Here is a 27,107-nt window from a genome sequence, read left to right as displayed (position 1 = left end):
AGACAGAGGGTCTCAGAGCCCGGCATTCCACCAGGAACATCCCTACTCAGACATACAGCTACCTCAAGGTTAGAGAAAAAACAGATCCTACTGGCCAGAAAACCTATCCTCAGCTCTTCCAAACTTGCTGTGTGACCCTGGACAAGCTCTCTCCCCTCTCCGTGCCTCAGAAATCCTCTGCTTCTGGGAGGGCTGAGACAAGGGATGTAAAAACAGTGTGAGAGACATGCTGGGGTGGGGGGCTCCCCAGCCACACCTCTTCCTTTAGAAGCACCTCCAACCCACAGCTCCACCTGAAGAGGTGTGGGTGTGGGCCTAGGCAGGCCTAAGGTGACCCCCTATGTCCTGCAAACCATTGACAAGTCCAGAGGCGGGCACTTGGCCCAGATAAGCCAATCAGATTCTTTCCTGAAATTTTGAGGTAAGGGATATCTTGCCTCATAGAAACTATGACCAGATGGATTTGGATAAAGAAACTGTAAGGTCATAAGGAAGTGGGGACTGAAATAGTGACAGAGCAGCACAAGGGTGTGTAGAAACAGAAGTTGGGGTAAGAACAGACTAAGATGGAAATAGAAAGAAGCCTGTTTTTCACGGGAGATGGAAACAGATGTGCAGAGGAAGAAAGATGACACCACAAGACCCGAGACAAATGGATTTCCTGGCCCGTGAGCCTTGGTAATATTTTCTATGATTGGCTCCTGAGGGTTCCCCTCTCTCCTGACAATATCCCCGTCTGATCTAGCCTTGGTGCAGTTCTGTTTCTGGCCATCAACCCCTCCCCAGCAATGACATTTGGTAACTCTGAGCTTATTTAGGGAATGTTGCATTATCCAGGGCTTACAAAAGGGGCCCTGGTGGGAAGATTTTCCTGCAGGCAGAGTTGAAGGGAAAAGATGTTGGGGGAGGGGAGGGAAGGGAGGGAGAGTTGTCACTCACCTTCTCCCCAGGAGTGCCAATGGGTCCCTGGGGGCCGGGGATTCCCTGGAAATATTTTTTAAAAAGGGGAGAAGGAAAGCATGAGAAAGCGGCAGCAAGTACAGAGGCTGGGGAAGCCAGGAGCGGTCTATGACCTCCGCTGAGCGCCACGACACCCCGCCCCCTCTGTCAGGAAAGATAGCTCAAACCTGGGACCCGGGATTTCCCTGCTGTCCTGGGGGGCCTGGTTCTCCTGGAGGACCCTGGGGAGAAAGTGAGGGTTCTGTGAAGCCGGAAGGGATTATGGTGTTGAGGTGTCAGGGAAGTTGAAACGGGGGATCATGGGAGTGGACAAGGATATGGGTGGTCCTAGGGTCAGAGTGTCAGAACGCATCAGGGATCAGGACACATACCACATTTCCTTTGGCACCTGGAGCACCGTCACTTCCAACTACACCCTGGGGGGGGAGAGGGTGTGAGACCAGGGCAGACCCAGGCACAGGAGCCTGCGTCTGAGACACTGAGAGGCACAGGTGAAAAGGTGAGTGGACAGAGAATCCAGGCAACAGAAATGGACATGCAGAGGAGATAAAGGTGAGAAAAAGACAAACGGGATGTAGAGAGACAGCGACATTCTCACCGGGCGTCCCAAGGGGCCAGGGGAGCCTCTAGGACCAATCAGTCCTCGGGGGCCCTGCAAGGAGGTAGGAAAGTTATTCCAGCATCACTGCTCTGAGGTCCCAGGAGTCCTGACTCCCTCCCCTGTGCCAGGCAAGGGGCCCAGGGGTCCCTGATACTCACCGGCTCCCCAGCCTGGCCGGTGGGCCCCGGAGGTCCCTCTGCTCCCTGTGGGAAAGCATATGACTTGGGGAAGGGGGAGGTATAACCCTCAGAGAATCACCTTCTCTCATATCGGCAGCCCCTTCCAGGGAATCTCAGAGTCAGAGTGTGTGGCAGGATCTAGCCAACTGCGTATACGTGATTTGATTCAGGCCCCTGACCCCGATCCTGGACCTGCAATCCTGGGTTTAACCCCTCAACTCTAGTCCTAACCCCACAACTCTCAGCCTGTCTCTTTGAGCCCCACCGGGGTCTCCTGACTCTCCAGTGCAGACCTTCACCCCTCCCCCAGGTTCCTGAATGCTCTACTCCTCCTGTTCTGGCTTTCTAGCTTCCAAACCACCCCCTAACTCTCTTCCAAACTTACCTTCTCACCATCCTCTCCTGGGGGGCCAGGTTGCCCCACATGACCAAAGTCACCCTGGAGTGGGGAACACAGAGGGCAGTTCAGAGTCAACAAGTGGAGACCAGCCCCCAGGAAAGGAGATGGGGTATTAGGGGTGAGGACTCAGACCCAGGAACGGAGGCTCTGATATTGGGGGTGGGGAGGGTGTTATGAACATTGGGAGGGGGCTTGGATATGCGGAAGGGGTCTCACACACTCACCCTCTGGCCCTTCTCTCCAGGCAGCCCTGGCAAGCCGTCAAAGCCCTGATCACCCTGCACAAAGAAACATCAGCTGAGGGACTTCCCTGGGGGGTCCAGTGGGAAAGACTCCGTGCTCCCAAAGCAGGGGGGCCCGGGTTCGATCCCTGGTCGGGGAACTAGATCCCACATGCATGCCGCAACTAAGAGTTCGCATGCCACAGCTAAGACCTGGCACAGCCAAAATAAATAAAGAAATAATAAATATTTTAAAATAAATGAATTAAAATAAATTGGAAGAAAAAAGAAAGAAAGAAACGCCAGCTGAGCTTTGAATCCTCTACCCTGGCAGTCCCTCCAAGTCCCAGGCCTGGCCCCATCACCTACCTTAGGTCCTGTGTCCCCTGGGAGGCCTCGAGCCCCATCTGCTCCAGGGCGGCCCTATGGGGGAGATGACATCATCAAGATATCTACTACCATGTATCGAGCACCTTCCTCATGCAGTGTCTTATGCTGGGGGCTTCTATATGTACCAATTTAACCTCTTAAATATATCTCAAACCCGTCCATTATTCTTTAGCCCTAGTGCCCTTTCTCTAGCTCAAGTTATCATCATCACAAAAATTAAGAACACTCATGTTCAGTCTCCATTAATTTCCCTGCTGTATGTTCCTCATGGCACTTTAAGACTATCTGGAGGGCTTCCTGGTGGCGCAGTGGTGAAGAATCCACCTGCCAATGCAGGGGACACGGGTTCGGTGCCTGGTCCGGGAAGATCCCACCTGCCGCAGAGCAACTAAGCCCATGTGCCAAAACTACTGAGCCCGTGTGTGCAGCTACTGAAGCCCACACACCTAGAACCTGTGCTCCACACCAGGAGAAGCCACTACAATGAGAAGGCCGCACACCGCAACAAAGAGTAGCCCCTGCTCACCGCAGCTAGAGAAGAGCATGCACGCAACAACAAAAACACAACACGGCCAAAAAATAAATTAAAAAAAAACCTATCTGGAATTATCCTCTTCATCATTTCCCCCAATGTGCCAGTCTTTTCTTTTGCATGTGCTGTTCTTTCTACTTGGAATGCCCTTCCTCTCCTTTTTCCCTGGTTATACCTCAGATCTCAGTTCAAGCATCATTCCTCTGCAAGTCCTCCCAGACTCGGGGACTTGGCCAGATTCCTTTATCACACCCTCAGTGTACTGTCATTCTCTGTCCTCAGTGCTCTTATCCCACCAATGACACCAGCAGACCCTGGGAGCACAGAGCTGAGGCTCCTGTTGGGTGTTGGGAGATGGATAAGGGATGACCTGAGGACCTAGGAGTCACTCACCATCTTTCCCTGTCTGCCAGGGGGTCCACGAGGTCCCTGAAGTCCTCGGGGGCCCTAGAAGAGAAAGGAAAGGAGAAAGAAAAATGTCAGTAATTGCAAGGGTAATCCCAGCCGCTTTGCCATTTTCCCCAGCTAGCACTTTATCCTGTAGCCCTGTGAGAAGACCCTTCCCATCAACCCTGTCCCCACCCCCACAAATCTCACCTGTGGCCCCATTTCTCCCATCTCTCCTTTTAGACCTGGATACCCAGGGAGACCCTTGGAGGAAGAAAGATAAGGTAATGCATTTAGAGGGAGTTTGAGTTAGAGTCATCTCCGCTTATGTACTCCCCACTCCACACAGCCTCCTTACTCACCACGGGGCCTGGGCGCCCAGTGAGCCCCACCAGGCCAGGGGGGCCTTTCATAGAGAGCTGAAGAGACAGGGGAACAAAGCCATCAACAGAAGTTAAATATACACCTGTCTCCTGACTATTCACCATCTCCCATCTCTGTCATTCTCTCAGTTTCCTCCCATCACCCCCTGACATTCTCCCAGTTGTCCTCCACTCACCTGAGCTTGTTGCAGGACTGCCTGAGCCTGGGCCTGCTGGAAGGAGACTGGGGGTCCTTTGAGGGAGCCTCTTGCAAACTGGAACTAGGGGGCAACTAGTAGTGAGGGAAGCCTCCAGGAGAGGCCCTCCTCCTTGGTCAGGATTCTACTCCCCAAGGCTGTGCCACCCTCTCTCCCTCTTACCGGTATCATGATCACAGTGCCTGGTAGACCCCGGATCCCATCAACTCCAGGGATTCCTGGGAGGCCAGCGGGGCCCTGAGAGAGGGACAGAGACAGAGAGGGATGGAGGTAGAGAGATGGAGAGAGGCAAGGAGGGAGAGACAGAGAAAGATGGAGGCAGGGAGAGAGAGAGAGAGAGAAGAGACAGATGGTGAGAGAAAGAGAAATGGAGGGAAGGAGAAAGAGTCATAAAAAGTGGAAGAGACAAAAACAGAAAGAGACAGACAGACAGACAAAAGAGAGAAGAGGAAACGGGCACAGAGACATAGGGAGAAAGACAGAGAGGAAAGACACTCAGGGATAGAGACAGAAGGAGAAAGGCAGGGGAGAGCGCCCCCTCCCAGAGACAGAAGAGGAGACAGAATGATAATTCCCAGACGGGGAGGAGGATGAAGCGGAAGGGTCAGAGCCAGCTCCAGTCGCAGCCATGCTGCCAACTTGAAACCTCACTCTCCCAGGAGTTTACACCGCACAGGAAGTCTCTTACCGGTAGACCAGGGTCCCCAGGGAATCCTGGCGGGCCAGGAGGACCTGAGGGGCCAACCACCCCCTGTTGGGGACAGAGGAACAGAGGTCATGACAAATGCAAAGTCTGAGCCAGGCTGACTTCCAAACCACCACTGACACTGACCCCATACTGACCTTCCTACCCCATCACCGAGCCACCCCTGGCCCCTCAATACTATACTGACACATATAAACCCCCAACTTTACCTCTCAACCCCTATTTTTACTCATCTTTTGAGCCTCAAATATCCAATCGTCTTCAAATGATCTGGCAACATTACACCCCAGCTCCCCACCCCAGAGGATCAAATACCCCAACTGGAAGTAAAAGACAGGGGAATGCAGCCATGACTCACTTGGGGTCCTGGGCCTCCTGGAAGTCCTTCAAACTGCTGTCCCTGGGGGAGAAATAAGTGTGACCCCCATTCTAGCACAGACCCCGCCACGTCCTCCAGCCCCAGGCCCCTCACCTGTTCAATCACGGCCGGTTCTCCTTTTTCTCCCTTCTCCCCAGCGCCCTGGGGCAGGGGATGGAAAGAGAAGAGGTGTGAGCCCTGGAACTCAGACATAGAACTCTCAGCTAACTTACCTCCCACTCATCACACACACACACACACACAGGCACGCATGCGTGCACAGAGTCCACCCTCTGAGCTGTCTCTGCTGTCCTTTCTTCAACCAGTGTGTTTTGAGCAGCTCATCCTCCAGTTTCAAGCTGGCCACGCTGCAGCAAGGTAAGGAACATGAACCCTGGGGCATACTGTGGAGTCCTCATCCTGGAGCTGCCTCTCAAAAGCTGAGTGATGTTGGGCCACTTATTCAACTCCTATGGCCTCACCTGCATAGCGTGTGGGTGAACGCCGACTGTATACATCCCACGGGAAGATAAAGAAGCTAAAACAATGCTTAGCACATACCAGGCACTCGGAGTAAGATGGTTAGGATTCTTCACCTTCTCCCCCGTCCAACACCAAAGCTAGAACCTAGACACCTTCTCTGTCTGCCTTATGCTCCTAGGCAATCTCATCCCTTAGCTGAAGACAGCATCTCTCCGCTGATGAGTTCCAAGTCTTTATCTCCAGGCTAGACCATCTTCCTTGAACTCCAGAATTTTCTAACCCATCACTTGCACTGACAATCAGACAAGGGTTGCCCGTTGAGCACATCCAAAATGAGATCCTTGACACTTTCCACCTGCTCCTCCGTCAGGCTTCCCCATCCTACTCAGTGGCGCCACTGTGCATCTACCCGGTCATCTTTGAATTGTTCTCCACATACAGCAGCAAGAGCAAAATGGGGCACGTCCCCAATCTGTCCAACTTTTCTCTATCCCCGCTACAGCCACCACCCTCATCCAGGTCACCACTCTGTTTTGCATAGACTACTGGTTTCCCTGCTGCCCCTCTGGCTCCCCCTACAGTCCATATGCTGTTCGGCAGCTAGAGAGAGCTTTGAAAACTCCCAAGTCAGATCGCATTCCAATCTCAAGTGGCTTCTCATCATGCTTAGGCTAAAAACCAGATGAATCACCCTACCCACAGAGCCATTCATGAGCACAATGCCTGTCACATTAGCGTAGTGTCTGTAGATAAATATTTGTCAACTGCGCTGGGGTGGTGGGAAGGCATTCCAGGCAAGATAAAAATAAAAGCAAAAGAGAGAATGCAGCTATGTGTGGCTCCAGGTAGGAGTCCCTCCCCCTGCACCTAACCCAGCCACCCAGACGCACAGGAAAGATCTGCAACTCAGTCCTCCATGACTGTTCTGCTGCCCGGAAGTGGGGGCCCATGGTGGGACCACCTTCTTCTTCTTCTTCTCTGGCTAACTCAGTCTCCACGGTCTCCAGTTCAGTTCCATTGTCGGGGTCCAAGCTCTCCTGAGGACATCGGGACAGACCAAAGTTTACCCCTGGCCTCCTCATTGTCTGCCACCACCACTGCCCCAGGACCTTCCCTTCCAGCCTCGTCCGCTTCCCACAACCTCTAGGACGGTGACGTTGCTGCCAATGGCCACAGTCGTGGTGATGACCAAAGGCGCGGGAGTTGGAGGCAGAGTTGGAGCTGGTGTCTCTGTCTTGGGGATGTCAGTGGAGGTCTGGAGGAAGGACAGAGAAGGTACCAGGTCTGGGGTCAGGACAATCAAGACAAAAGGGAGACGAAGGAAGAGACAGACTCTCTCTCCCAGAGCACCCAGTCTAGGGAGGGGGACAGAGGAGGATTCCCAAAAAAAAACATCACAGGGGTATGGGGCAGGGGGCTGGCCAGTGCAGGCGAAGGTGTGCTGGCTGGACAAGGACAGCCAGCAGGGAGAGCCCTTGTGTGTGGAGGAGGGGCAGGGCTGGCAGGTCTGGAAGGCCTGGAAGGCAGAGTGGGGCTGGCTCCAAAGCCCAGGGGTCAGGGTCAATGTCCACCACTCAGGGCCAGACTCCCGGAAGCCTATCCCATATGTCCTCTCTCAAGGCAGATCTCAGCAGTCTGTCAGCCAGCCAGGCCACAGTCAGAGAAGGAGTGGGAGGTCCTCCTGGCCTGGACAGCTGCAGAGGAACTGGGTTAAGGGCGCACAGCAGGTGATGGGGGCCCAGGTGAAGGCTAAGGAAGGGGCTGAGAAAGGGTAGGCTACTCCTGGTGTCTCTGTTCTAGGCTGAAGGGATAACCCTTTTTCTCCCCACTGATGCGGCGAGCAGATGTAGTGCAACCAGTGACCCTCCAACCAAGGACCCTGACCAGTGGCCCACACCAGGGACACCTACCCAGTGACCCCCAACTAATGGCCCCCAATTATTCCTACAGCCAGTGACCCATTAACGACCCCCAATTAATGACCCGTGACAAGTGATCCCCACTAAGGGACCTAACCAATGACCCATACACACCTACTAATAACCCAAATCATTGGCCTCCCACCAGTTATTCCTATAACCAGTGACCCATCAATGACTTCCCAACTAATTACCCATCAGGGACTCCCAAACTAACCATCTCATCCATGACCCCCTGAAAGGCACTCCCCCAGCTAGTGACCCCAGCTGGTGATTCCACTAGTGCCTTCTAATCAGTGGTCCCCCACTGGGGACTTGCCCAACTAGTGGTCCTTGGCAATGAGCCCCACACCATTAACCCTAAACTACAGACCCCAATAACACCAACAGCGGCCTCCGTCAGTGACCTCTAACAGTGACCTCCAGCTAGGGAACCCCCGAACATCAACCTCAGTCAGTATCTCTCTACAATGATTCCCCCCAACCAGCAACCTCCATCAGTGTCCCCCCCAGCTAGCGACCCCCAATGAATACCCCTCCCCCATGACCCCAACCAGTCAACCCCAAACAATGACACACTAGCTAACGAACCCATCGTTCACCCCAGCTAGTGGCTCCCCTTAAACAGGAGCCCTCATCAAGAGCCCCCTCATCATAAGGTACCCGACGGGGTGCGCTCCCTCTCTCTAGTCCCCCCGCAGAACTGGAAGTTGGGAGGGAGATATGAAAGAGCACCCAAGACAGGACCAGACCCCCGACAAGTGATCGGTCAGCTGAGAGAAGTCAAAGGTCAGTTACTGGAGACAAGAGGCAGAGACCTTGCATGAGGCCCAAGGGATCGTGGGGATCAGAGGCCAGAAGCAGGGCGGTCAAAGAACAGAGGGGAGATACCGCAGACCCCTTACCTGGTTCTCCAGGGAGACGGGAGGTGGGCTCAGGGCCAAAACTTCCTTGTTCTTCTTCTTCCTGCCCTTCCCCTTACGACCTCGCCCTTTTTTCTTCCCTTTTCCCTTCCCCTTCCGCCGACGGGGAGGGGTTTCTGGCTCCCGCTGGGGTACCTGGGAAGAGGACTCCAGTCGGGTCCAGATTCCCTGAGTGGAGGCCCTATCGCTCAGATCACCTGGGGTCATGCTGGCACATGGTCCATTGGTCCTATCTTTTATTTTATTTTATATTTTAAATTTTATTTATTTATTTATTTTTGGCGGTACGCGGGCCTCTCACTGTTGTGGCCTCTCCCGTCGCAGAGCACAGGCTCCGGACGCGCAGGCTCAGCGGCCGTGGCTCACGGGCCCAGCCACTCCGCGGCATGTGGGATCTCCCCGGACAGGGGCACGAACCCGTGTCCCCTGCATCGGCAGGTGGACTCTCAACCACTGCGCCACCAGGGAAGCCCTGGTCCTATCTTTTAAAGCCAGGGCTCACTCAGCCCTGGGACCTGGGGTCAAGGTAAATCATATGATGAGGGGCCAAGGGTCAGTTATGTGACCTGAAGTCAAGGTCATTCATGCCTAAGAACAGTTTAAGGGCAGGGGTCACTCAGCCCCCTGGGTAGGGCTCAGAATTCATTCATTCCTGAGACCTGGAGCCAGGGATGACTCAGCCAGCGACCTCAGGACAAGCTCCTTACTCACCCCTGTGGCTCCAGGATCCAGGTCGTCGCAGCCAGGAAGGTACTGCTCACAGGCTCGGAAGGCAGCCTGAGGATCTGAGCTTATCAGCAGCTCCTGAATATCTCCCTGGGGAGAGAGTGGGGGTCCGGGAAGGGGTCTGCAGGCTGACTCCGACCCCCATTCCAAGCATCAAGGTCTGGTGTTTTTCCACCCAAAGCAGGCTAAGTATAGGGAGGAGGAAACCCCACCGTAGCCCCAGAGATCCCTCTGCCCCAAACAACTGAGAGGAGGAAGATTCTATCAGGGTGACACCAAACCACAACCACAAGCCACACCCCACAACCTCTGTCCCATCAGAGGCACAATTGTTCCTTCACTCGCGGCACATGGCGACACCTACTGTGTGCCAGGTGCCCTTCAAGGTACTGGGGATAAGGAGGGAAGCAAGATGATGAGGTCCCTGGACTGTCATGACACGCATAACAATCACCACATCGAAAACACATCCGTCCCAGAGCCACACGACTCCGTGCCTTGCTGGCATCTCACACCATCACAACCAGCAGCGCCGTCACACATCACGACCTTATCCTTCCACCACAAGTCAAGTATGCACTATCACAAATGATCAGTTCATGGCTTTACAGTCTCACAGGCACATGCCACAAAGATGCACCGTGATGCCCGGCGCTCCCTTCCTCAGCTTCCTGGCGCTAAGTTGAAGCTGGATAGATCCCTTCTCCATTCTCTTCTCCGGATTCAGGCTGTGGACAAATCTCCCTCCTGCCTCCTGCCTCAGTTTCCCCCATCACTGAAGCGCTACCTCAAAAGTCTCCTCCCCGAGGTCCTGGGTCCCCAGCACAGTAAGTCCAGCCATGCTGATGATTCGAGGTCCCTGGCTCAATACGGGGGGCTGAGGTTCACAGTCAGCCACCAGGGTCACCATCCCACCATCCACACTGACCGCCACACGGTGCCACCTGCAAGGGGACAGTCTCAGTGGGGGCGCGCGCTCATCTCACCTCTCCTGGGACTCCCACCTTCCCCATATTCACCTGCCATCCGTGAGGTTGACCTGCTGGGGGAGGGGGCTGAAGGAGTCACCTAGGAGGTCCAGAGCTGGCCCCAACGCCAGGCCCAGCTGCCGGACACCGGCCTCATTGTAGACGGATAGAAGGACAGACTGGTTGGCTGGCCGGCCACGCAGAGTGATCAGCACGGAGAAGCTCTCGGGAAAGTGCTCGGCTGGGAGGGCAGAGGCAAAGGGGCAGCTCAGATGGCCCGACTGTGACCCATGCTCCCACGATGAACCACAGCCCCTCTCACCCTGACTCACCTTGAAAGAGCTCCCACGTGGGGACACTGAGCGTGCTGGCCTTGCCCACCCTGAATGCCCGGTCGCCCTGCGGGACCCTCTGGGGGCAGAGGCCGGGACCCTCGGGGAGCCCAGCCTGGCCCCCCCGCACGCCCAGGGCCTTCAGCACATCCACAGGGTCTGCTACGGAAAGAAGCCAGGGTGCGGGGCAGTTACGACAAGCCCAGCACTCTGCGTGAGTGGCTCGGGTTTGGGGGACTCAGCCCCCCCCAGCTATGTTTGTGGGTCAGGGGGAAGGAGCAGGCCTGGGCCGCATACCCCCCTCACCACTCCACAGCTGTTCCAGCCTCATCAGCCTGTTGACTCCTGTTTTTTTCCCTTGGTTTTCGGTGAGAAAAAAAAAAAAGCTGACCTAGTTCTGGGATGAATCAAAGCTTCCTGGCCTGAGCCCCAGAGCCAAACTGTCCCCCTCTCCACACTCCCCCGCACCAGCTCCCTGGGGCTGCTTCCCAGGCCTGAAGCCCCCCTTGCCAGGGGAAACCCGCTTAGAGAGGAGGGGCTCCTTGAGTGTGTTCTCCCCACCTCTTCCCTGGGCTCCCCTCCCTCTGACCTCCTCCTCGACCACCATCACCCATGACCTCCTCCCTCTGACCTCCTCCTTGACCTTCATCACTCGTGACCTCCTCCCTCTGACCTCCTCCTTGACCTTCATCACTCGTGACCTCCTCCCTCTGACCATTCTTTCCCTGATTTCTCCTGGCCACCCCCTCTGACCTTCCTCTGCCTGACCCTGACCACCACCCTCTGACTACCACCTGACCTCTTCCCTCTTCCTATCCCAGTTTCTTCCATCTGACCTGTGGACCTCCCCACTTTATCACCCCCTCTGACCTTATCCTCTGATCACCTCTCTCTGATAACCTCCTGACCTCCTCCCTCTGACCCGCTCCCTCTCATCCCAGCAAAGGAAGGGACTGGTCCAGTGAGATCCTAACCCAGGCTGTCCTACCAGCCCCACCCGGTGCAGCCTGGCCAGTGCTAAGTGGAACCACATGGCTTGGGCAAGGGTGGGCGGGGTCTTCCCCTGAGCCCCAAACTCCTGCCTGATCTCCCCTCCCCACAGCAGACTGTCCCACTGACCCCCTGACCCAGCCTCTTGGCAGGAGCCGGATTCTGCCATGACCTCACCCCAGGGGCGGCTCTACTGATCTCACCATTGGGATCCAGGGTAGGGGGCCAGACTTGGGGGAGACAGGGGTTTGGATGAGGGCGCCCCCATCCCAGCTTCTCCTGGGTCAGACCCCTCAGTCTTCAGACTCTCCAGAGCCCTGTTCCAACCTCAGCTCTCTCTTGCCCCCAACCTTGTTCTGCTCTCTTTTTCTTCTCTCCCCCTCCCTGCCTTCTCTCTGTCCTACTTTCTGTGTCCAACTCTGAATCAGTCTTTCTCTCTCCCTCCCTCTCTTACTTCCCAGCTCTCCCTCACTCTCTAGCTCTCTGTCTCTGCCTATTGGTATTTCCCTCGGTCTCACATCTGTTTCTCTCTGCATACCTCTATCTCTGTGCCTCTCTATATCTCTGTGTGTGGATTACTCCCTCCATCTCTCTCTCTCTCTCTCTCCCCTAACCCTGCTGCCTCCACCGGCCCCATCTCTAATTGCCTGTTCTGTGGCTGGGTTGTTATTAAGAGGTATTTGGGTTACAGCCCCCTGGGGCTAAAATCTGGGCTCCCAGGCTCTGCTGACCACAAGGGTCATTCTCCCGTGGAATGATCATCCCAGCTGCCCCCTCTCCGGGCGGGGGCCCAGGGGAGGGCTGAGGTCCGTGATTCCCCCCCGTGTGGCTCTCCCAGGCTCTCCTTTCACCCAGACTCCACTTTCTATGCGCTGGGAAGGGGGTCTCTCCTTGACCAACTGCTCGTTAACATTTTAAAAGTCTTTCCCAGCATCTAACCCAAATGTCTCCTGCTTCCATCTGTGTTCCTTCTGTAATGACCTTTCAGAAACCAACTGCCCTTTCTTTCCATGGCTGGCTTTGTGACAAGGAGACACACAAGAGGCATTGAGTCCTGCCTGCAGGGCCAGGGGGCGGCAGTCTGTCAAGTAACTGGCTTGCCCTTCCCCCACAGATTCTCCCCTGCGCTGGTCAGGACCCCAGGGAGAGGCTAGGTGGGGGTCTAGGATGTGGAAGAAGGCAGGCAGGGACCGGGATGGGACATGGCTGGGACCCTCTCAGATAAGTAGGAGAGCCTAGGTGTGAGTGTCTGTGCAAATAGGTACATGCGCGATTGTGTACGTGCATGAGACTGTGCGAGCACGTGTGTGACTCTGTACGGACCAGGGACTAGCTGAGCGTGTGCTTTGCGGCGTGTCGATGTCTGTGGGTGTTTGGCCTCTGATGGAGGGATTAGGTGCAGTCCTTTGACTTGTCCTGGGGTCCTGGCAGTGAGCTCGAGGTCCTGCAGGTGGTGCACGGGAGTCTGTGATAGTAATAGCTCAGACTCCAGATGGAGGAGTGTGGTTATATGTGAGAGCGTGGCCAAGTCAGCGAGTGGGTGACTGGTTGAGAACATCGACTACGTTGTATGGATGCCAGTGGAAGCATGTGTGAGAGTTTGAAAGTGTAGGTGGGTGACAAAAGCTGTGACCGTGGGGCGGGTGGCGGATGGGGCTGCCTTGGCGTGGGCCCCAGGTGTTTAACGTTCTTCGTGTCCCAGCGGCCTTCTATTCTGAGTGCACGCCTGAGATCGCACGACTGTGCGGATGTGTGACCATGGGAGTGGGGCATAGGCCACTTTGGGATTATCCGCGTAAACACACACCTCTCTGGACTACGGAGAAAAGGAGAAAGTGAGAAAGTGGGGGTGGGTGTGTTGGGGTCCTGAGTTCACCTTAGGGAGGGATTACGGGGAGGGCCTGACCTGGGGTATCTCAGACCAGGGAAGTCCCCCTCAATCACCACTTGAGGGACCACGACTTTCCCGAACCCCGGGGCGCCCCCGACCCAGAACCCTCGGGGGCGGGGCGCGGCGTCCAGCCAGATTCGTGCAGCTGGGCGTGCGTCAGCGCTGACTCACCCATCCGGCGGCCCCCGGGACCCCTGAGAAATTCCTCAGGAAAAACACCCGAGGCTCGCTCAGCTTGGGGGAGCAACCTCCACTCCCCCCGCCCCCGCCCGTGCACTGCCCCGCGCCCCGCGCCCCGCCCCGCCCCGCCCCGCCCCGCGCCCCGCCCCGCCTCGCCCCTCACCAAGGCCCTCCCGAGGCCCTGTCCATGGTGCTGATCCCGGCTCAGGGGAGTGCGGGGAGGGGGGAAAGGGGCAAAGATGGCGGGGAAAGGAGGTGGGCGCGCGCTAATTAGGGGCAGAGGGGAAAGAGGGGGAATAAGGTGAAGCTATCTGGGGAGACGCAAAGGGAACTCTGAATCCCAGATCAACCCTCTTCCCTACTAGTCCCCGCTCACCATCCCCCATCCCCCTGGGACTCATCCTCATGGGCAAGTATTTAGCTTCCCAAACCACAACCACAGTCCTCAGAGGGTCACCCAGAGACACACAATCACACGCATAACACACACACGGTTATTCTCAAAATCAGCCCCCCACACAGACACACTCCCCTACCCACAACTCAATCACATACTCGCCCAGAGGCCATATCCCATCACCCAGGTGTACAATCATCGTCATCTCCCACACCCAACACACACAGTTCCACTCCAAATGGCCGCATGCATATTGTTACACACATGTATACCTATAAATTGCATTCATTGCCACGCACCCACCAGGAAACAGGGTCACACGTTTCCCTGACCCCCCCCCCCCCACCAAGCTGTCACACTCACAAACCGCCCAGAGTCAGACACTCGCCCCGCAACACCACACCGTAGCCACGGGCAACGTGCACGACCCCCATGCACGCCCCCGACTCCCGACTCCACGCCGTCTTTGGGGGCCTCGATGGATCCTGCACTCCGGGTCCTATTTTCTCCCTCCCGGCTCACCGGCCTGCGTCCGGGGGAGAAGCTGCAGAGACACCAGGAGCAGGCAGAGGCCGGCCCGCGGCTGGCCCAGGGCCCAGCGACTCCCCATTCCCACGGGACCCACACTCAAGGCGGGGGACCAGCCTGGGCGGCTGCGGGGCGCGGCGACTCCACGGGCTCAGGGCACTCTCGCGGCGGCCGGCTCCACTCGGGATCCACAGGAGACTGCCCGAGACCCCGCCCTGGCCTCGCCCTGCGCTCCAGCTCCGGGCCAGGCGGAGCTCGCGGAAAGGGGGGGGGGGGTAGCTGACAGCTGGTGGGTGGAATTGGGAAAGTTTGTGCTGAGCTCTGATTGCCCAGCTAGGGGTGGAGCCGTGGGCCGGGAGCTGGGCCCTTCTTGCCTCACCCCACAGGGTCGGAGGAGGGTCACTCCCACCCACCCTTAGAATCCGGGGTCCCAGCCTTAGCCCAAACCCTTTTCTCCTAACAGGCCTCCTAACCTTCAGCCTCCATCCAGGCCCTGGAATTAGGGGTACAGCTTTATACCAGATCCTTTCTGTCTCAGCCAGGCCCCCAAATTCTGATGCCAAATTCTCACCCACCTGCCTGGTCCCACAATAAGAGGTACCGACCTCACTCCATACTTTCCCTGCAGGTCCCTAAATAAGGGATCTTCACCCCGCCTCAAACTCCACCCCAGATTCCAAAATGGGGTCCCTAGCCCCACCCCCAAACCCTCACCACAGATTCCAAGACACAGTTCTCACAGTTCTTTCTTTCCCCCAAACTCTTAAACTTCAAATAAAGGCTCCCACCTCCATCCCCAGCCCTCTTCTCCCTGACTCAGGCCCCAGATGGAGGCCCCAGCTCCATTCTCACACATGGCCCATTAAATCAGGGAGTACGGCCCTACCCTAAGCAGGGCACTGCCACAGGGAGGGGTGGACCCCTGCCATTCCTGGGGTGAGGCGGAACCCCCCCTCACCCCACTGGGACCCCCCCCCCCCCATGGGAAGGGGCCCCCAGCGGGTCAGGTCAGGTGCGCTGTTCGTGCGAGACATGCTGGATCTGAAGGAGCTTCCGCAGGGAGGAACCCAAGGGGCATATCCCGGGCCCTGAACTGCCCACTTCCCCCGCCCCGAGGCCAAGAGGGAGAAGCCGGCAGTGTCTCCCTCCCAGCCTCTGGCTCCTCAGACAAAGAGACTCTGTGTCCTTAGGGAGGAGGGGGTGGGGCCCCATCTGGCCTGAGGGGGAGGGGGGCCCTGAGAAGGGGGAGGAGAGGGAATCTCCCCAAGCTGCTCCTCCTTTCTCTCCAGGGACATCAGAGACTAAGACTTTTCTGCCTAAAACGCTCATGAAGTTCGTGCCGTGCCTTGGTCTGTTGGGAAGTTCTTCCTATAGTCTATCGCACCTTCTGACATTTCTGCCCACTCTCTTTGAACGGACCCTTCTGGGACCACACTCTCGGTCACCTCTCTCCAATCACAGATTCTTTGCCCAGAGTAGAGACAGCAAGAGAACACCTCCACTTATTCCCCACACTGCCTGAAACTCCCCCCAGCCCTGGATAATTTATCATCGTAACAAATGCCCCCAGTTTTGAGTGTAGCAGCGAGAGGACATTTTTGACAGATAAAAGGAAGGCACTGTATTGAAGTGAAGGGATTCCCCCCAGCTGCCTGCCCAAAGTCAGTTCATAATTGAGGGCTCCCAGGGCCCATTCATCCTGCAGGTGGGGTGTGCTTAGGAGGGGACAGATGAGCAGAGGATGGGTGGCGGGAGTCAGGTGCCGGCCAGCAGAGGTCACGCGTCCAGAAAGGGATCAACATGGCCGACGCACCCCGGACTGTGCTGATCTCGGGATGCTCCTCGGGAATTGGCCTGGAGCTCGCAGTGCAGCTGGCTCGTGACCCCAGGCAGCGCTACCAGGGTAAGGGGACCAGGGTGAGGCTGGGAAGGACAGGAGTGGGCATGGCTTCCCAAGACCCTTAGCTCTCCCAGCACTAGTTCCACTAGTCCATGACTTCGACTGCATTTGGGGGCTTGGGGAGGACCCAGGACACACGGAGGCCCCCTTCCCACCTCCGCTTGTGAATCATCCCCTCATCCAAAGAATATTTCTAATGCACCCATTGGGTGCCAGATTCTAGGTGCTAGAAACACGGCTGCGAACAGAATAGACAAAAATCTCTGTTCTAGGTAGTGATGTAGTGGGGGAGGTGAGGGAGGACAAACAATAAACAGATTTTTAAATCGTATTAGGTGGCTAGTGCAGATAAGTGGTCAGGAGCAAAATAAAGACAGTGGGGTGGGTGTGGGTGATTTTTTATTTTTTAGAAGGGCTGGCTGGAGAGGGCTTTTCTGAGGTTTCACTTAGTCATTCCCACCCCCACTCATCCTCAGATTAACCTCCAAGATAAGCCTCTTAAGTGACCCTGACCTTGAGGGTTTAAGGAGGAGGGGGCTCTAGGTCTAGAGACTCGGCCCCCTGCCACTCTGGGATCAATAGCCCCAATCTTCACCCCACCCATGGGAACCTTTGACCCAGTGCACACTGGAGTCGAAGTAAGCAAAGGGCCATTACTTAAGAGGAGGATGGAGGGGTGAGGGCATTGCCCCAGTTGGCAGAGTTGCTTCTCCCAGCCCTCTACCCTCTGTCTTAGAGACGTGCACAGCTCTGGGTGTGACAGTCCGGGTGCCAGTGTGCAGAGAGGGAATTGTGCAGCGTGTGCCCCTGTGGGCTGGCAGATGAGTGTCTAACACTGCTGAAGGGTGATGTTTATTGACTGTTTGCAATGTGCCAGGCTTCCTTCTAAGTGTTTTGCATATTAGAAAGTCATTTAATCCCCACATCACCCCGATAAGGTGGACACTATCATTTGTCCCATCTTAGAAATGAGGAAACTGAGGCACCGACTGCCAAAGGTCCTTGCCCAAGCTGGAACTTGGCAGAGTCTGGATCTGAACTCAGGTAGCCCAGCCCCCGGGCCCAGGCTTGTCACCATATGTAGAGGCACGGGGTCCCATTCATGTGTGCAGCACCTGCGAATTACATGGGCTCACAGACAACATGCAAATGTGTGTGTGATTGTGGGTGCAGGCGTTGGGAGGGGCGGGTGCAAACGTGTGTACAGGTGCGTGAGCTCAGCACTCAGACGAACCCAGGTTGAAATCTCAGTTCTCACACCTGCTAGGGGTTGGAGCAGGCAAGAAACCTCACTGTGTTGAGCCTCAGTGTGTTAATGGGGATAATAATATTGCCTACGCGTTCTGATTACTATCGCTAAAAGCAAGTCACCCCAAAATGCATGGGGTGTATGGCGTACACAGCTGTACGCCAAAATGTATGGCGTGAAACAGCTGCAGTCATCTATGTCTCATGGTTTACAAGGGTCATGAACTTGGAAGGGCTCAGCTGGGCGCTTTCGGCTCAGGGTCAAAGGCTCACAGAGGAGACTGGAACAAGTGGTCTTTCTATCTGGGCTAAGCTTGGGCTTCTTCCCAGCACGGTGGCCTCAGGACAGCTGGGCTGCTATAGGGTGGCTGAAGCCTACAAGAGTGAGTATTCCAGCAAGCAAAGCAGAAACTGCAACATCTTTTCCATCCTAATCTCAAAAGCCACACAGGGTTACCTTTACCATCGTCTATTGATTCCCAGCTAGCCACAAGATTCAAGGGGAGAGGAATCAGATTTCATGGGCTGACGGGTGAGCAGCTAGGTTCTAGAACAGCATGTGTGATAAAAGATGTTGAGGCCATCTTTGGAAAATAAGTCAGTGACCTGATCATAGGATTCTTGTAAGGATTAGAGTTAGTGTTTAGAAATGTGTTTAGCATATTATCTGGCATATAGTAGGTGTTCAATAAATTGGAACCTACGTTGATGATGTAAATGGGGCTATCCATACTTGCATATGCATATTTGCACCTATGTTGACTTTAGGTGTGCATGCATTTCTTTTCTCAAGCCATCTGTTCTGTATTTATTTTATTGTCTTAGCTACTGGTTTTGAATTCTGTGAAGGCAGGGACTTTATCTTATTTCATGCAATAGCCTCAGCACCTAGAATAGTGCATAGGGTGTAGTAGATGCTCAATAAATGTTTGCTAGATGAGTGGATGGATGGATGGAAGTATAGACAAATATCTGTACACAAGTATGTATTTGTGGTTGTGTGGCAAATGTAGGTGTATAAATCTGTGGGTCTCCATTCCTCTGTGACTACTCATGCAGACTATCACAGGAACATGTAAGTCCACACACAGGGTAAAGGAACCTAGTGCCTGCTCCAACTCTGTTCTCTGTCCCCAGTGGTGGCCACCATGAGGGACCTGGGAAAGAAGGGGACACTGGAGGCAGCTGCTGGGGAGGCTCTGGGTCAGACCCTCACCGTGGCCCAGCTGGACGTGTGCAGTGATGAGTCAGTGGCCCAGTGTCTCAGCTGCATCCAGGGAGGAGAAGTGGACGTGTTGGGTGAGTCTGAGCATCCCCTGGGGTCACTCGCCCCCTCCCTGGCCTAAGCATAGATCCTTATCACAGCAAGTTCTTTCCAGTGTCTGGGCACTAACTCTCTTGTTTCTCTAATAACCTCTGACCCTGGAGAGAAGGGGTAGATCAGTTGGCTAAGAGCCCAGGACACCATTCAGTTTATTAGCGATATAGGAAATATACTGAGACCTGGGGATAGGGTGGATTTTATCAAATAGAAATTCTCACATATGGAGAAAACCATATGTGGTTGGGAAAACTAATTTGATGAGTCATTGTGGGAAAGGAGCATGATGAAGAAGCAACTCATGGTCCCTAAACGGTCTTCTAAGGAGGGTGTGGCTGTTTTGATGCAATTTGGGGTCAGAGCTGAATTGCTCATGCATTAAAGTAGAGGCTGTACCCAGCAGCCCTCTTCCCCACCCAGGGCTCAGAGTCCCCTATAACAAATGCTGAACTATATTTAAAGATTATCAATGCTACATATTTGTCCGCCCAAGATACCTTGGACTAGCCCTGAAATTGGAGTGGGGGAGGGGTGGGATAATTTAGGGAGTGTCCCTGGGGGAGTGACACTAGAAGGGTTGGGGGACTTCAAAATAACCCTCAGCCCTACCCCCTTAGTGAATAATGCTGGAGTGGGCCTGGTGGGGCCCTTGGAGGGGCTCAGCCTAGCTGCCATGCAGAACGTCTTTGATACCAACTTTTTCGGGGCCGTCCGTCTGGTCAAAGCTGTACTTCCTGGCATGAAGAGGAGACGACAGGGCCACATCGTGGTGGTCAGCAGTGTCATGGGGCTGCAAGGTGAGCCCTGGGGATGCACCCCTGGGAATCCTCCCAGCGCCTGACCCTCCCCCGGCTGGAAGGATGGCAACTAGGTTTTAGCTCATATTCCCTAAATATGCCTGCATTGAGAAGCATTCTGCAGCTCAGAAGGAAAAAGTTCTGGGATAGGGGCTTCCCTGGCGGTGCAGTGGTTGAGAGTCCGCCTGCCGATGCAGGGGACACGGGTTCGTGCCCGGGTCCGTGAAGATCCCACATGCCGTGGAGCGGCTGGGCCCGTGAGCCATGGCCGCTGAGCCTGCGCGTCCGGAGCCTGTGCTCCGCAACGGGAGAGGCCACAACAGTGAGAGGCCCACATACCGCAAAAAAAAAAAAAAAAAAGTTCTGGGATAGATTAACTATGTCTACCATGGTACAGGAGTAGACAGGGGTGGTATAGATGCTGCCAAAGGCCATCCACATCCATTTTCAACCCCACTTCTGGAAACCTCCAAAAATTTCTTCCAACCATCCCACAAAACTCAGAGGAACCATCAGCACTCCTCCTGAGGCTCCTTCTTGCCAAACACCTCCCACCAGGCTCCAGAGATGTCTGGATTTGGGACTCTGCGGTTCTGCAGGAAAAAGAGCAGTGATCGACTAATGATGTCTGCTATGGGCCTACTATGGAGGCCATCTACTTGCCATCCTTTCTCCCGGGCCCTTTCTCCTTGAACCTCTCTAATCTCCCTTCCTTTCCCTGGAAATTTCCTCGGATCTGCCCCCCTCCCCAGCAGTCCCCTAAGGAATCCACCCTACTTGTTACCCTGTCATGGAAAAGCTGCATTCACTCAGCCCCATCCCTTCAGCCTCTCTTCCAGCTGGATCTCCTGATCTTGGAAGGGAGGGGGACACATTCACTGCTCAACAGGGACCAGTAAAGATCCTGGTGAACGGTGCTTGCCCTTGGGGACCCTGGGCATCCTATGCCCAAGTGGCCCAAGGGTTTAGAGGATAGAGGGAAATAGGAGAGTTCCCTGGGCTGAGGGTGGATGGAACACTGCCAGGAAGAGATGGGACCTGGCACCCCAAGACAACCTCATCCTGACCCCATATGCTCCCATCACATACACCCATCAGGTTGGCCCCAGGTATGCTGTGATCCCTAAATCCTCTTTGCTCTGTCTCCCAAGACCCCATCCCTCTGGACCCATAAAGCCCATCACCCAGACCCCCAAAGAGCCCACCTTCCTGTAATCCTCTCAGGTGTCGTGTTCAATGAAGTCTATGCGGCCTCCAAGTTCGCCATGGAGGGATTCTTCGAGAGTCTGGCTGTCCAGCTGCTTCAGTTCAACATCTTGTGAGGCGGGCACTTGGACAGTGACAGGGGAATGACAGCAGTGATGGGACAGACAAGGGAAGGGGAGTAGCGAGGAGATGGGGGAGCAAGGAGGCATGAAACAATGATGGGAGAAGCAGGGGGGTGAAGAGGAGAGATGGGCAGTAATGGGTAAAATGGGGCAGCGAGTGTGTTGGAGCTCAAGACCCTCTCCCCCTACCCCTGTTCCCAGCATCTCCCTGGTGGAGCCGGGCCCGGTGGCCACCGAATTTGAAGGGAAGCTCCTGGAGCAGGTTTCCACAGCCGAGTTCCCAGGCACTGACGCTGACACCCTGAGCTACTTTCGGGATTTGTACCTCCCGGCCTCCAGGGAGCTCTTTCACTCTGTGGGACAGAGCCCACAGGATGTGGCCAAGGTGGGTGGGGGGCCCAGAGCCCCAGGACATGGCTCAGGTATGTGAGGGGGCCCCTCCCTACAGAAACCCCCTCTCCTTGGGTCCCAAAGCTCAGGGCTCTACCCCGCAGGTAATTGTCAAGGTCATCGGCTCAGCCAGACCACCCTTGCGCAGACAGACCAACGCCCGCTACACTCCGCTGACCGCCCTCAAAGCCATGGACCCCTCCGGCAGCCTGTATGTGCAAACCTCCCATCGCCTGCTCTTCCGCTGGCCACGCCTCCTCAACCTTGGCCTTCGATGTCTCGCCTGCAGCTGCTTCCGTACCCCAGTGTGGCCCCGGTGAGCAGAGCCTCACCCAACCCTCCTCACCCCTGAACAGCCAAGCCTCTTTGGTTCACATCCATCTCAGGCCATACAGACTATCCACTCATTCATTCATTCATTCAGCAAACTCTGCTTGACCCATTCTGTGCCTGGGCATTGCTGGGACCCCAGAGAGCCCTCAGCCTCTAGACACAGACCCCTCTGCGGTCAGGGCTGTGGCAGAGAGAGGGGACCCTGGGACTCTGGAACCCTGGGCTGAGGAGCCCAGATCAGAGAGCTGGAGTTGTGTCTGGGAAGGCAAGGGAGGCTTCCTGGAGGAGGGGGCATTTTTGCTGGACCTTGAAGGATGAGATAGACTGCCTCAGTCAACCTCTGGACTTTGCTATCTTCGGTCTGTGGATTCTGGGATGATCCAAACATCACCATCCCTCCTCCCCGCCTATACACACAGCCAAAGCTGGTTTCACTAAGGGGTCTCCAGACTTTTCTGGTCACATACTCCATCAGTAAAATGTGTTTGTGCATACACCAGCAATGTATGTATATGTTTTCACAAAATATATATTTGTAACCACTAGCAATCACTGTATTTAATAAAGTTCAATTTCTTACATCTAAATAAAAAATTAAAAAGCAATAGGGTCTATCTCACACCTATTAGCATGGCTACATCAAAAATAAAAATTGCCCAGAAAATAACAAGTGTTCACAAGAATGTAGAGAAATTGGAACCCTGTGCACTGTTGGTGAGAATATAAAATAGTACCGCCACTGTGGAAAACAGTATGGCAGTTCCTCAAACAGTGAAATAGATTTATCATATGACTCAGCAATTCCATTCCTGGATATTACCTGAAAGAATTGAAAACAGGGTCTTGAAGAGATATTTGTATACCCATGTTCAGAGCAGCCTTGTCCACAATAGGCAAAAGGTGGAAGCAACCCAAATGTCCATCAACGGGTTACTGGATAAACAAAATGTGATCCACCCATACAATGGAATATTTATTCAGCCTTAAAAAGGAAGGAGTTTCCGGGCTTCCCTGATGGCGCAGTGGTTGAGAGTCCGCCTGCCGATGCAGGGGACACGGGTTCGTGCCCAGTCCGGGAAGATCCCACATGCCGCGGAGCGGCTGGGCCCGTGAGCCATGGCCGCTGAGCCTGCGCGTCCGGAGCCTGTGCTCCGCAACGGGAGAGGCCAGAACAGTGAGAGGCCCGCGTACCGCAAAAAAAAAAACAAAAAAGGAAGGAGATTCTGACACATGCTACAACATGGATGAACTTTGAGGGCATTGTGCTGAGTGAAAGAAGCCAGACACAAAACGGACAAATACTGTATGATTCCACTTATATGATGTCCCTAGAGGAGTCAAATTCATAGAGGCAAAGTAGAATGGTGGGTGTCAGGGGCTGGGGGAGGGAGGAACAGGGAGTTAGTGTTTAATGGGGACAGAGTTTCAATTTTGCAAGATAAAGAGTTCTTGGAGATGGATGGTGGTGACAGTTACACAACAATGTGAAGGTACTTGTCACTAAGGAACTGTACACCTAAAAATGGTGAAGATGGTAAATTTTGTGTTATGTGTATTTTAGCCCAATTTTTAAAAATTTAAATCAATAGGGGTCTCATCTGAACCCCTGAGACAGTGTCCCTAAATTTCCTGGCCCTCCTCTTGAGAATTCGGAAGTGAATGGACTCTGGGCATAAATGCTGGCTCTTCCTCTCATTCAGTGGGTGGCCCCAGGCAGGTGACTCCCCTGATGTCATCTTCTACCAAGCAGGGTTAGCAATAACAGTGCTGAAACGAAAGTCCTCTGGACTGTTTCATTTCACTTGCAGTTTTTGTTGTGGTTTGTGTTCAAACCTTGGAATGCCAAGCTCTGGGCAAAGTTTTTTAATTAATGTTTGCTCTGCAGTTTTATGAGATGAAGCCACTCAGAACATCCCCATTTGCCAGGGGCAGAGGGGAAGGGGCAGGAATCAAGTCTGGGGCTGTCCAACTCAGTCTATGCTGGTCTTTAGGGACCTCTCGTGATCTTTTCTAAGAAAAGAGAAACTGAGTCCAGGACCCTCAGAAGAGGTCTCTTTGAGTCATTGCAGAGATAATGGGGGCTATTTAATAATTTTTCACAACAACTCCTCCCTTCCCCTATCCCATACTGGACTTTTGAAGCAATGTTGTAATACCTGAAAAAGAATATATGAAAGTAGATAGTGGTGATGGTAGCACAAGTTTATGAATCCACCAAAAACCACTGAATTGTGCATTTAAACCGGGCAAATTTTATGGTGTATGAATGATATCTCAATTTTTATTTTTTATTTTTTTGGAGTCTATCCCAGTCATTTTATTTCACATGACCTGAATATTGATTTTTTAATTAATTTTTTGGAGTATAGTTGATTTACAACGTTGTGTTAGTTTCAGGTGTACAGCAAAGTGATTCAGTTATACATATACATATATCCACTCTTTTTTAGATTCTTTTCCCATGTAGGTCATTACAGAGTATTGAGTAGAGTTCCCTGTGTCAATTTTTAAATTAAATTAATTTTTTAAAAGAATAGATGAAATGCACACGTGCAAGAGGTCTTTACCCAGGAGGCTCACCCCAGGATTACATCAATCAATTCCCTCCACCTTTGGCTTCGGGTTACGTTGGGTTCTGCCAGTGGGAGGGGAAAGGCCATGGCGTTTGTCCCTCACGCTCCTTCCATGCAGGTAGTGTGGATTCGCAGCATCCCTCTATCTCAGCCCCAGCTCCAGTTTCTGAGAACCACTCCCTCCTTTTGCCCCTTTCAACTAAAGATGGTGATGGGACCCCACGGTTGCCAGCAGGGCGGCACGTCTCCTTACCCCCGACCCTTCCCTTAACCATCGTTCCTGTCTTCATCACTTCCCAAATTACCCACTGTGAGTGTGCTGTCTCTTTCCACCCAAGGTGCTGACTGATGTAACATATGCACTTGACAGAGCAGAGGAGCAAAATGCATACACACTAGCCCACCATCAGACTCTACCATTAGAACATTATCGATATTCACTGTCTGCCTCACCCCAAAGGTCTCCACTGTCCTGAATTTTATGTCCAGCATTCTCTTGTTTTTTAAAAAAAAAAATCCTTTAGAACTCTACTCAATATTCTGTAATAACCTATATGGGAAAAGTATCTGAAAAGGAACGGTTACATGTATATGCATAACTGAATCACTTTGTTATACACCTGAAACTAACACAACATTGTACATCAACTATACTCCAATAAAAAATAAAAATTAAATTTGAAAATGTATTTTAAAAATTCCTTTAAATAATTTATTTTAAAAGACACATTTATCTCCTTACCAAGAAGAAAAGGCCATCATACCCACCATGAGTGAAGCTGAACTCGATATTTATTTGCAGATGGCGCGTACAGTATTCCAAACCCCCTACGTATAGACTCCTGGTGCAAGAAAACACCAGGCCTTCTCTCCCAGCTTCTCTTGCAGCTAGAGGGTGAGCATGTGACCCTGATTCCACTCTGCAGATGCACAGGATTTAGAATTGAGAGTTGGCCACCCACAGAAGGGGTCAGGAAGAGGAGGTAGCAGAAGGGACAGGAGCGTGGCATTGCCAGCGTTGGCAGCAAAAGCCAGAGCCTCTGGTTGGTTTCAGGGGGATGATTTAAGCTGGGATCTTAGCTGCTGCCCTGAGCTGCCACTTTGTTCCCTTTCAATCTTCCAAGGCTGGTGATTCTGTGAGCCCTCAGGATCTACCCAAGAAATTCCTTTGCAGCTTAAATCACAGAGTCAGTTTCTGTTGCATATAAGGAAGAATCATCATCAATCCAGGTAGCAACTCTAAAAACAAATGCAGTGTGGGGAGGGATACTGTTATTAAATTCCAGGTGGATGCTACTGGTGACCAGCAGAGATTGGCCAAAGCTCAGAAGGTGATAATAACAAGCGAACCCTTGACTCTTTTTTTTTTTTTTTGCGGTACGTGGGCCTCTCACTGTTGTGGCCTCTCCCGTTGCGGAGCACAGGCTCCGGACGCGCAGGCTCAGTGGCCATGGTTCACGCGCCCAGCTGCTCCGCGGCATGTGGGATCTTCCTGGACCGGGGCACGAACCCGCGTCCCCTGCATCGGCAGGCGGACTCTCAACCACTGCGCCACCAGGGAAGCCCTGACTCTTTATTTCTACACTCATGCCCCCCCCCCCACCTCATCGTTACATCCTAGCTGCTCAAGCCAAAAATCTTGGCGTCGTCTCTACTTTCTCTCTTTCACACCTCACAGCTAATCTATCAGGAGATCCTTTTCACCTGACCTGAAAAGTATATTCAGAACCAACCACTTCAAAACACCTTCTTGGCCCCTAACCTACTCCAACCGCCATGATTTCTCGCCTGGAATATCGCACCAGCCTCCTCCTCTTCTGCATTTTCCTCCCTGCCTATAGATATAAAAATATATTTCAAAGAGGTAAAACATTCACAGTGCTTTTTTTTTTTTTTAGGGCGGTACGCGGGCCTCTCACTGTTGTGGCCCCTCCCGTTGTGGAGCGCAGGCTCCGGACGCGCAGGCTCAGCGGCCATGGCTCACGGGCCCAGCTGCTCCGCGGCATGAGGGACCTTCTCGGACCGGGGCACGAACCCGTGTCCCCTGCATCGGCAGGCGGACTCTCAACCACTGCGCCACCAGGGAAGCCCTCACAATGCTTTTAAAAATAAAAAATATATATGAAGAAATATTTGTTAAACAATTCTCTTACCTTCATCTTTCCTCAACTGCCCAATTCCTGATCCCCCACCACTGCCTGTTATAACTTGCATGAGTTATTTATCCAGGTTTTCTTTCTGATTATGCAAGGAAAAAAAACCCTGATGAATGGATAAACTGTGGTATATACACACAAAGGAATAGTATTCAGCCCTAAAAAGGAAGGAAATTCTGACATGTGCTACAACATGGATGAACCTTGAAGACATTATGCCTAGCAATATAAGCCAGATATAAAAGGACAGATATATTGCGTGATTCCATTTATATTAGGTACCTAGAGTATGCAAATTCGTAGACAGAAAGTAAAATAGTGGTTCAAAGAGGCTGAGAAGGGGGAATGGGGAGTTAGTGTTTAACGGGGACAGAACTTTAGTTTGGGAGTGGAAAAACATGAATATTCAC

At 53.5% G+C, this 27,107-nt stretch overlaps 2 protein-coding genes across 9 annotated transcripts in view; one reads left to right on the top strand and one right to left on the bottom strand.

The window, feature by feature from the left end:
- Positions 1-14,846, bottom strand: part of COL5A3 (collagen type V alpha 3 chain) — a 38,377-nt gene extending 23,531 nt beyond the window's left edge. For 2 of the 8 annotated variants that reach the window (XM_027085245.1, XM_027085246.1), the window contains exons 1-24: positions 14,646-14,829; positions 10,666-10,827; positions 10,385-10,574; positions 10,153-10,309; positions 9,351-9,455; positions 8,622-8,774; positions 6,939-7,052; positions 6,688-6,834; positions 5,429-5,476; positions 5,315-5,356; positions 4,939-5,001; positions 4,413-4,487; positions 4,230-4,313; positions 4,033-4,089; positions 3,881-3,934; positions 3,677-3,730; positions 2,731-2,784; positions 2,365-2,418; positions 2,126-2,179; positions 1,720-1,764; positions 1,559-1,612; positions 1,332-1,376; positions 1,128-1,181; positions 940-984 (exon numbers count right to left, since the gene is read on the bottom strand). In XM_027085245.1, coding sequence (XP_026941046.1) covers positions 940-984; positions 1,128-1,181; positions 1,332-1,376; positions 1,559-1,612; positions 1,720-1,764; positions 2,126-2,179; positions 2,365-2,418; positions 2,731-2,784; positions 3,677-3,730; positions 3,881-3,934; positions 4,033-4,089; positions 4,230-4,313; positions 4,413-4,487; positions 4,939-5,001; positions 5,315-5,356; positions 5,429-5,476; positions 6,688-6,834; positions 6,939-7,052; positions 8,622-8,774; positions 9,351-9,455; positions 10,153-10,309; positions 10,385-10,574; positions 10,666-10,827; positions 14,646-14,733 — 1,998 coding nt within the window. In that variant the 5' untranslated portion in view covers positions 14,734-14,829. The other 6 variants (XM_027085240.1, XM_027085243.1, XM_027085247.1 and 3 more) reach the window with 5 other exon arrangements.
- Positions 14,847-16,418: 1,572 nt separating this feature from the next.
- RDH8 (retinol dehydrogenase 8) lies at positions 16,419-22,501 on the top strand. Its single transcript, XM_027086046.1, has 6 exons — positions 16,419-16,554; positions 18,937-19,098; positions 19,738-19,917; positions 21,142-21,235; positions 21,447-21,630; positions 21,740-22,501. Exons 1-6 carry the CDS (start codon positions 16,452-16,454, stop codon positions 21,953-21,955), a joined length of 939 nt encoding a protein of 312 aa, XP_026941847.1. The 5' UTR covers positions 16,419-16,451; the 3' UTR covers positions 21,956-22,501.
- Positions 22,502-27,107: the final 4,606 nt, after the last annotated feature.

Source organism: Aethalodelphis obliquidens, unplaced genomic scaffold, assembly GCF_003676395.1.
Source record: "Aethalodelphis obliquidens isolate GAN/ISIS:26980383/991018 unplaced genomic scaffold, ASM367639v1 scaffold53, whole genome shotgun sequence".
Lineage (NCBI taxonomy): Eukaryota > Metazoa > Chordata > Mammalia > Artiodactyla > Delphinidae > Aethalodelphis > Aethalodelphis obliquidens.
Note: the sequence above shows the minus strand (reverse complement) of the source record. Positions and strands in the feature narration are given on the sequence as shown.

Excerpts from the sequence above, each read along its gene's own strand:
- RDH8 (XM_027086046.1), top strand. The coding sequence starts at position 16,452 with ATGGCCGACGCACCCCGGACTGTGCTGATCTCGGGATGCTCCTCGGGA. Across the intron at positions 19,918-21,141 it reads CAGTGTCATGGGGCTGCAAG|GTGTCGTGTTCAATGAAGTC; the intron begins GTGAGCCCTGGG and ends TAATCCTCTCAG. Across the intron at positions 21,236-21,446 it reads CTGCTTCAGTTCAACATCTT|CATCTCCCTGGTGGAGCCGG; the intron begins GTGAGGCGGGCA and ends CCCTGTTCCCAG.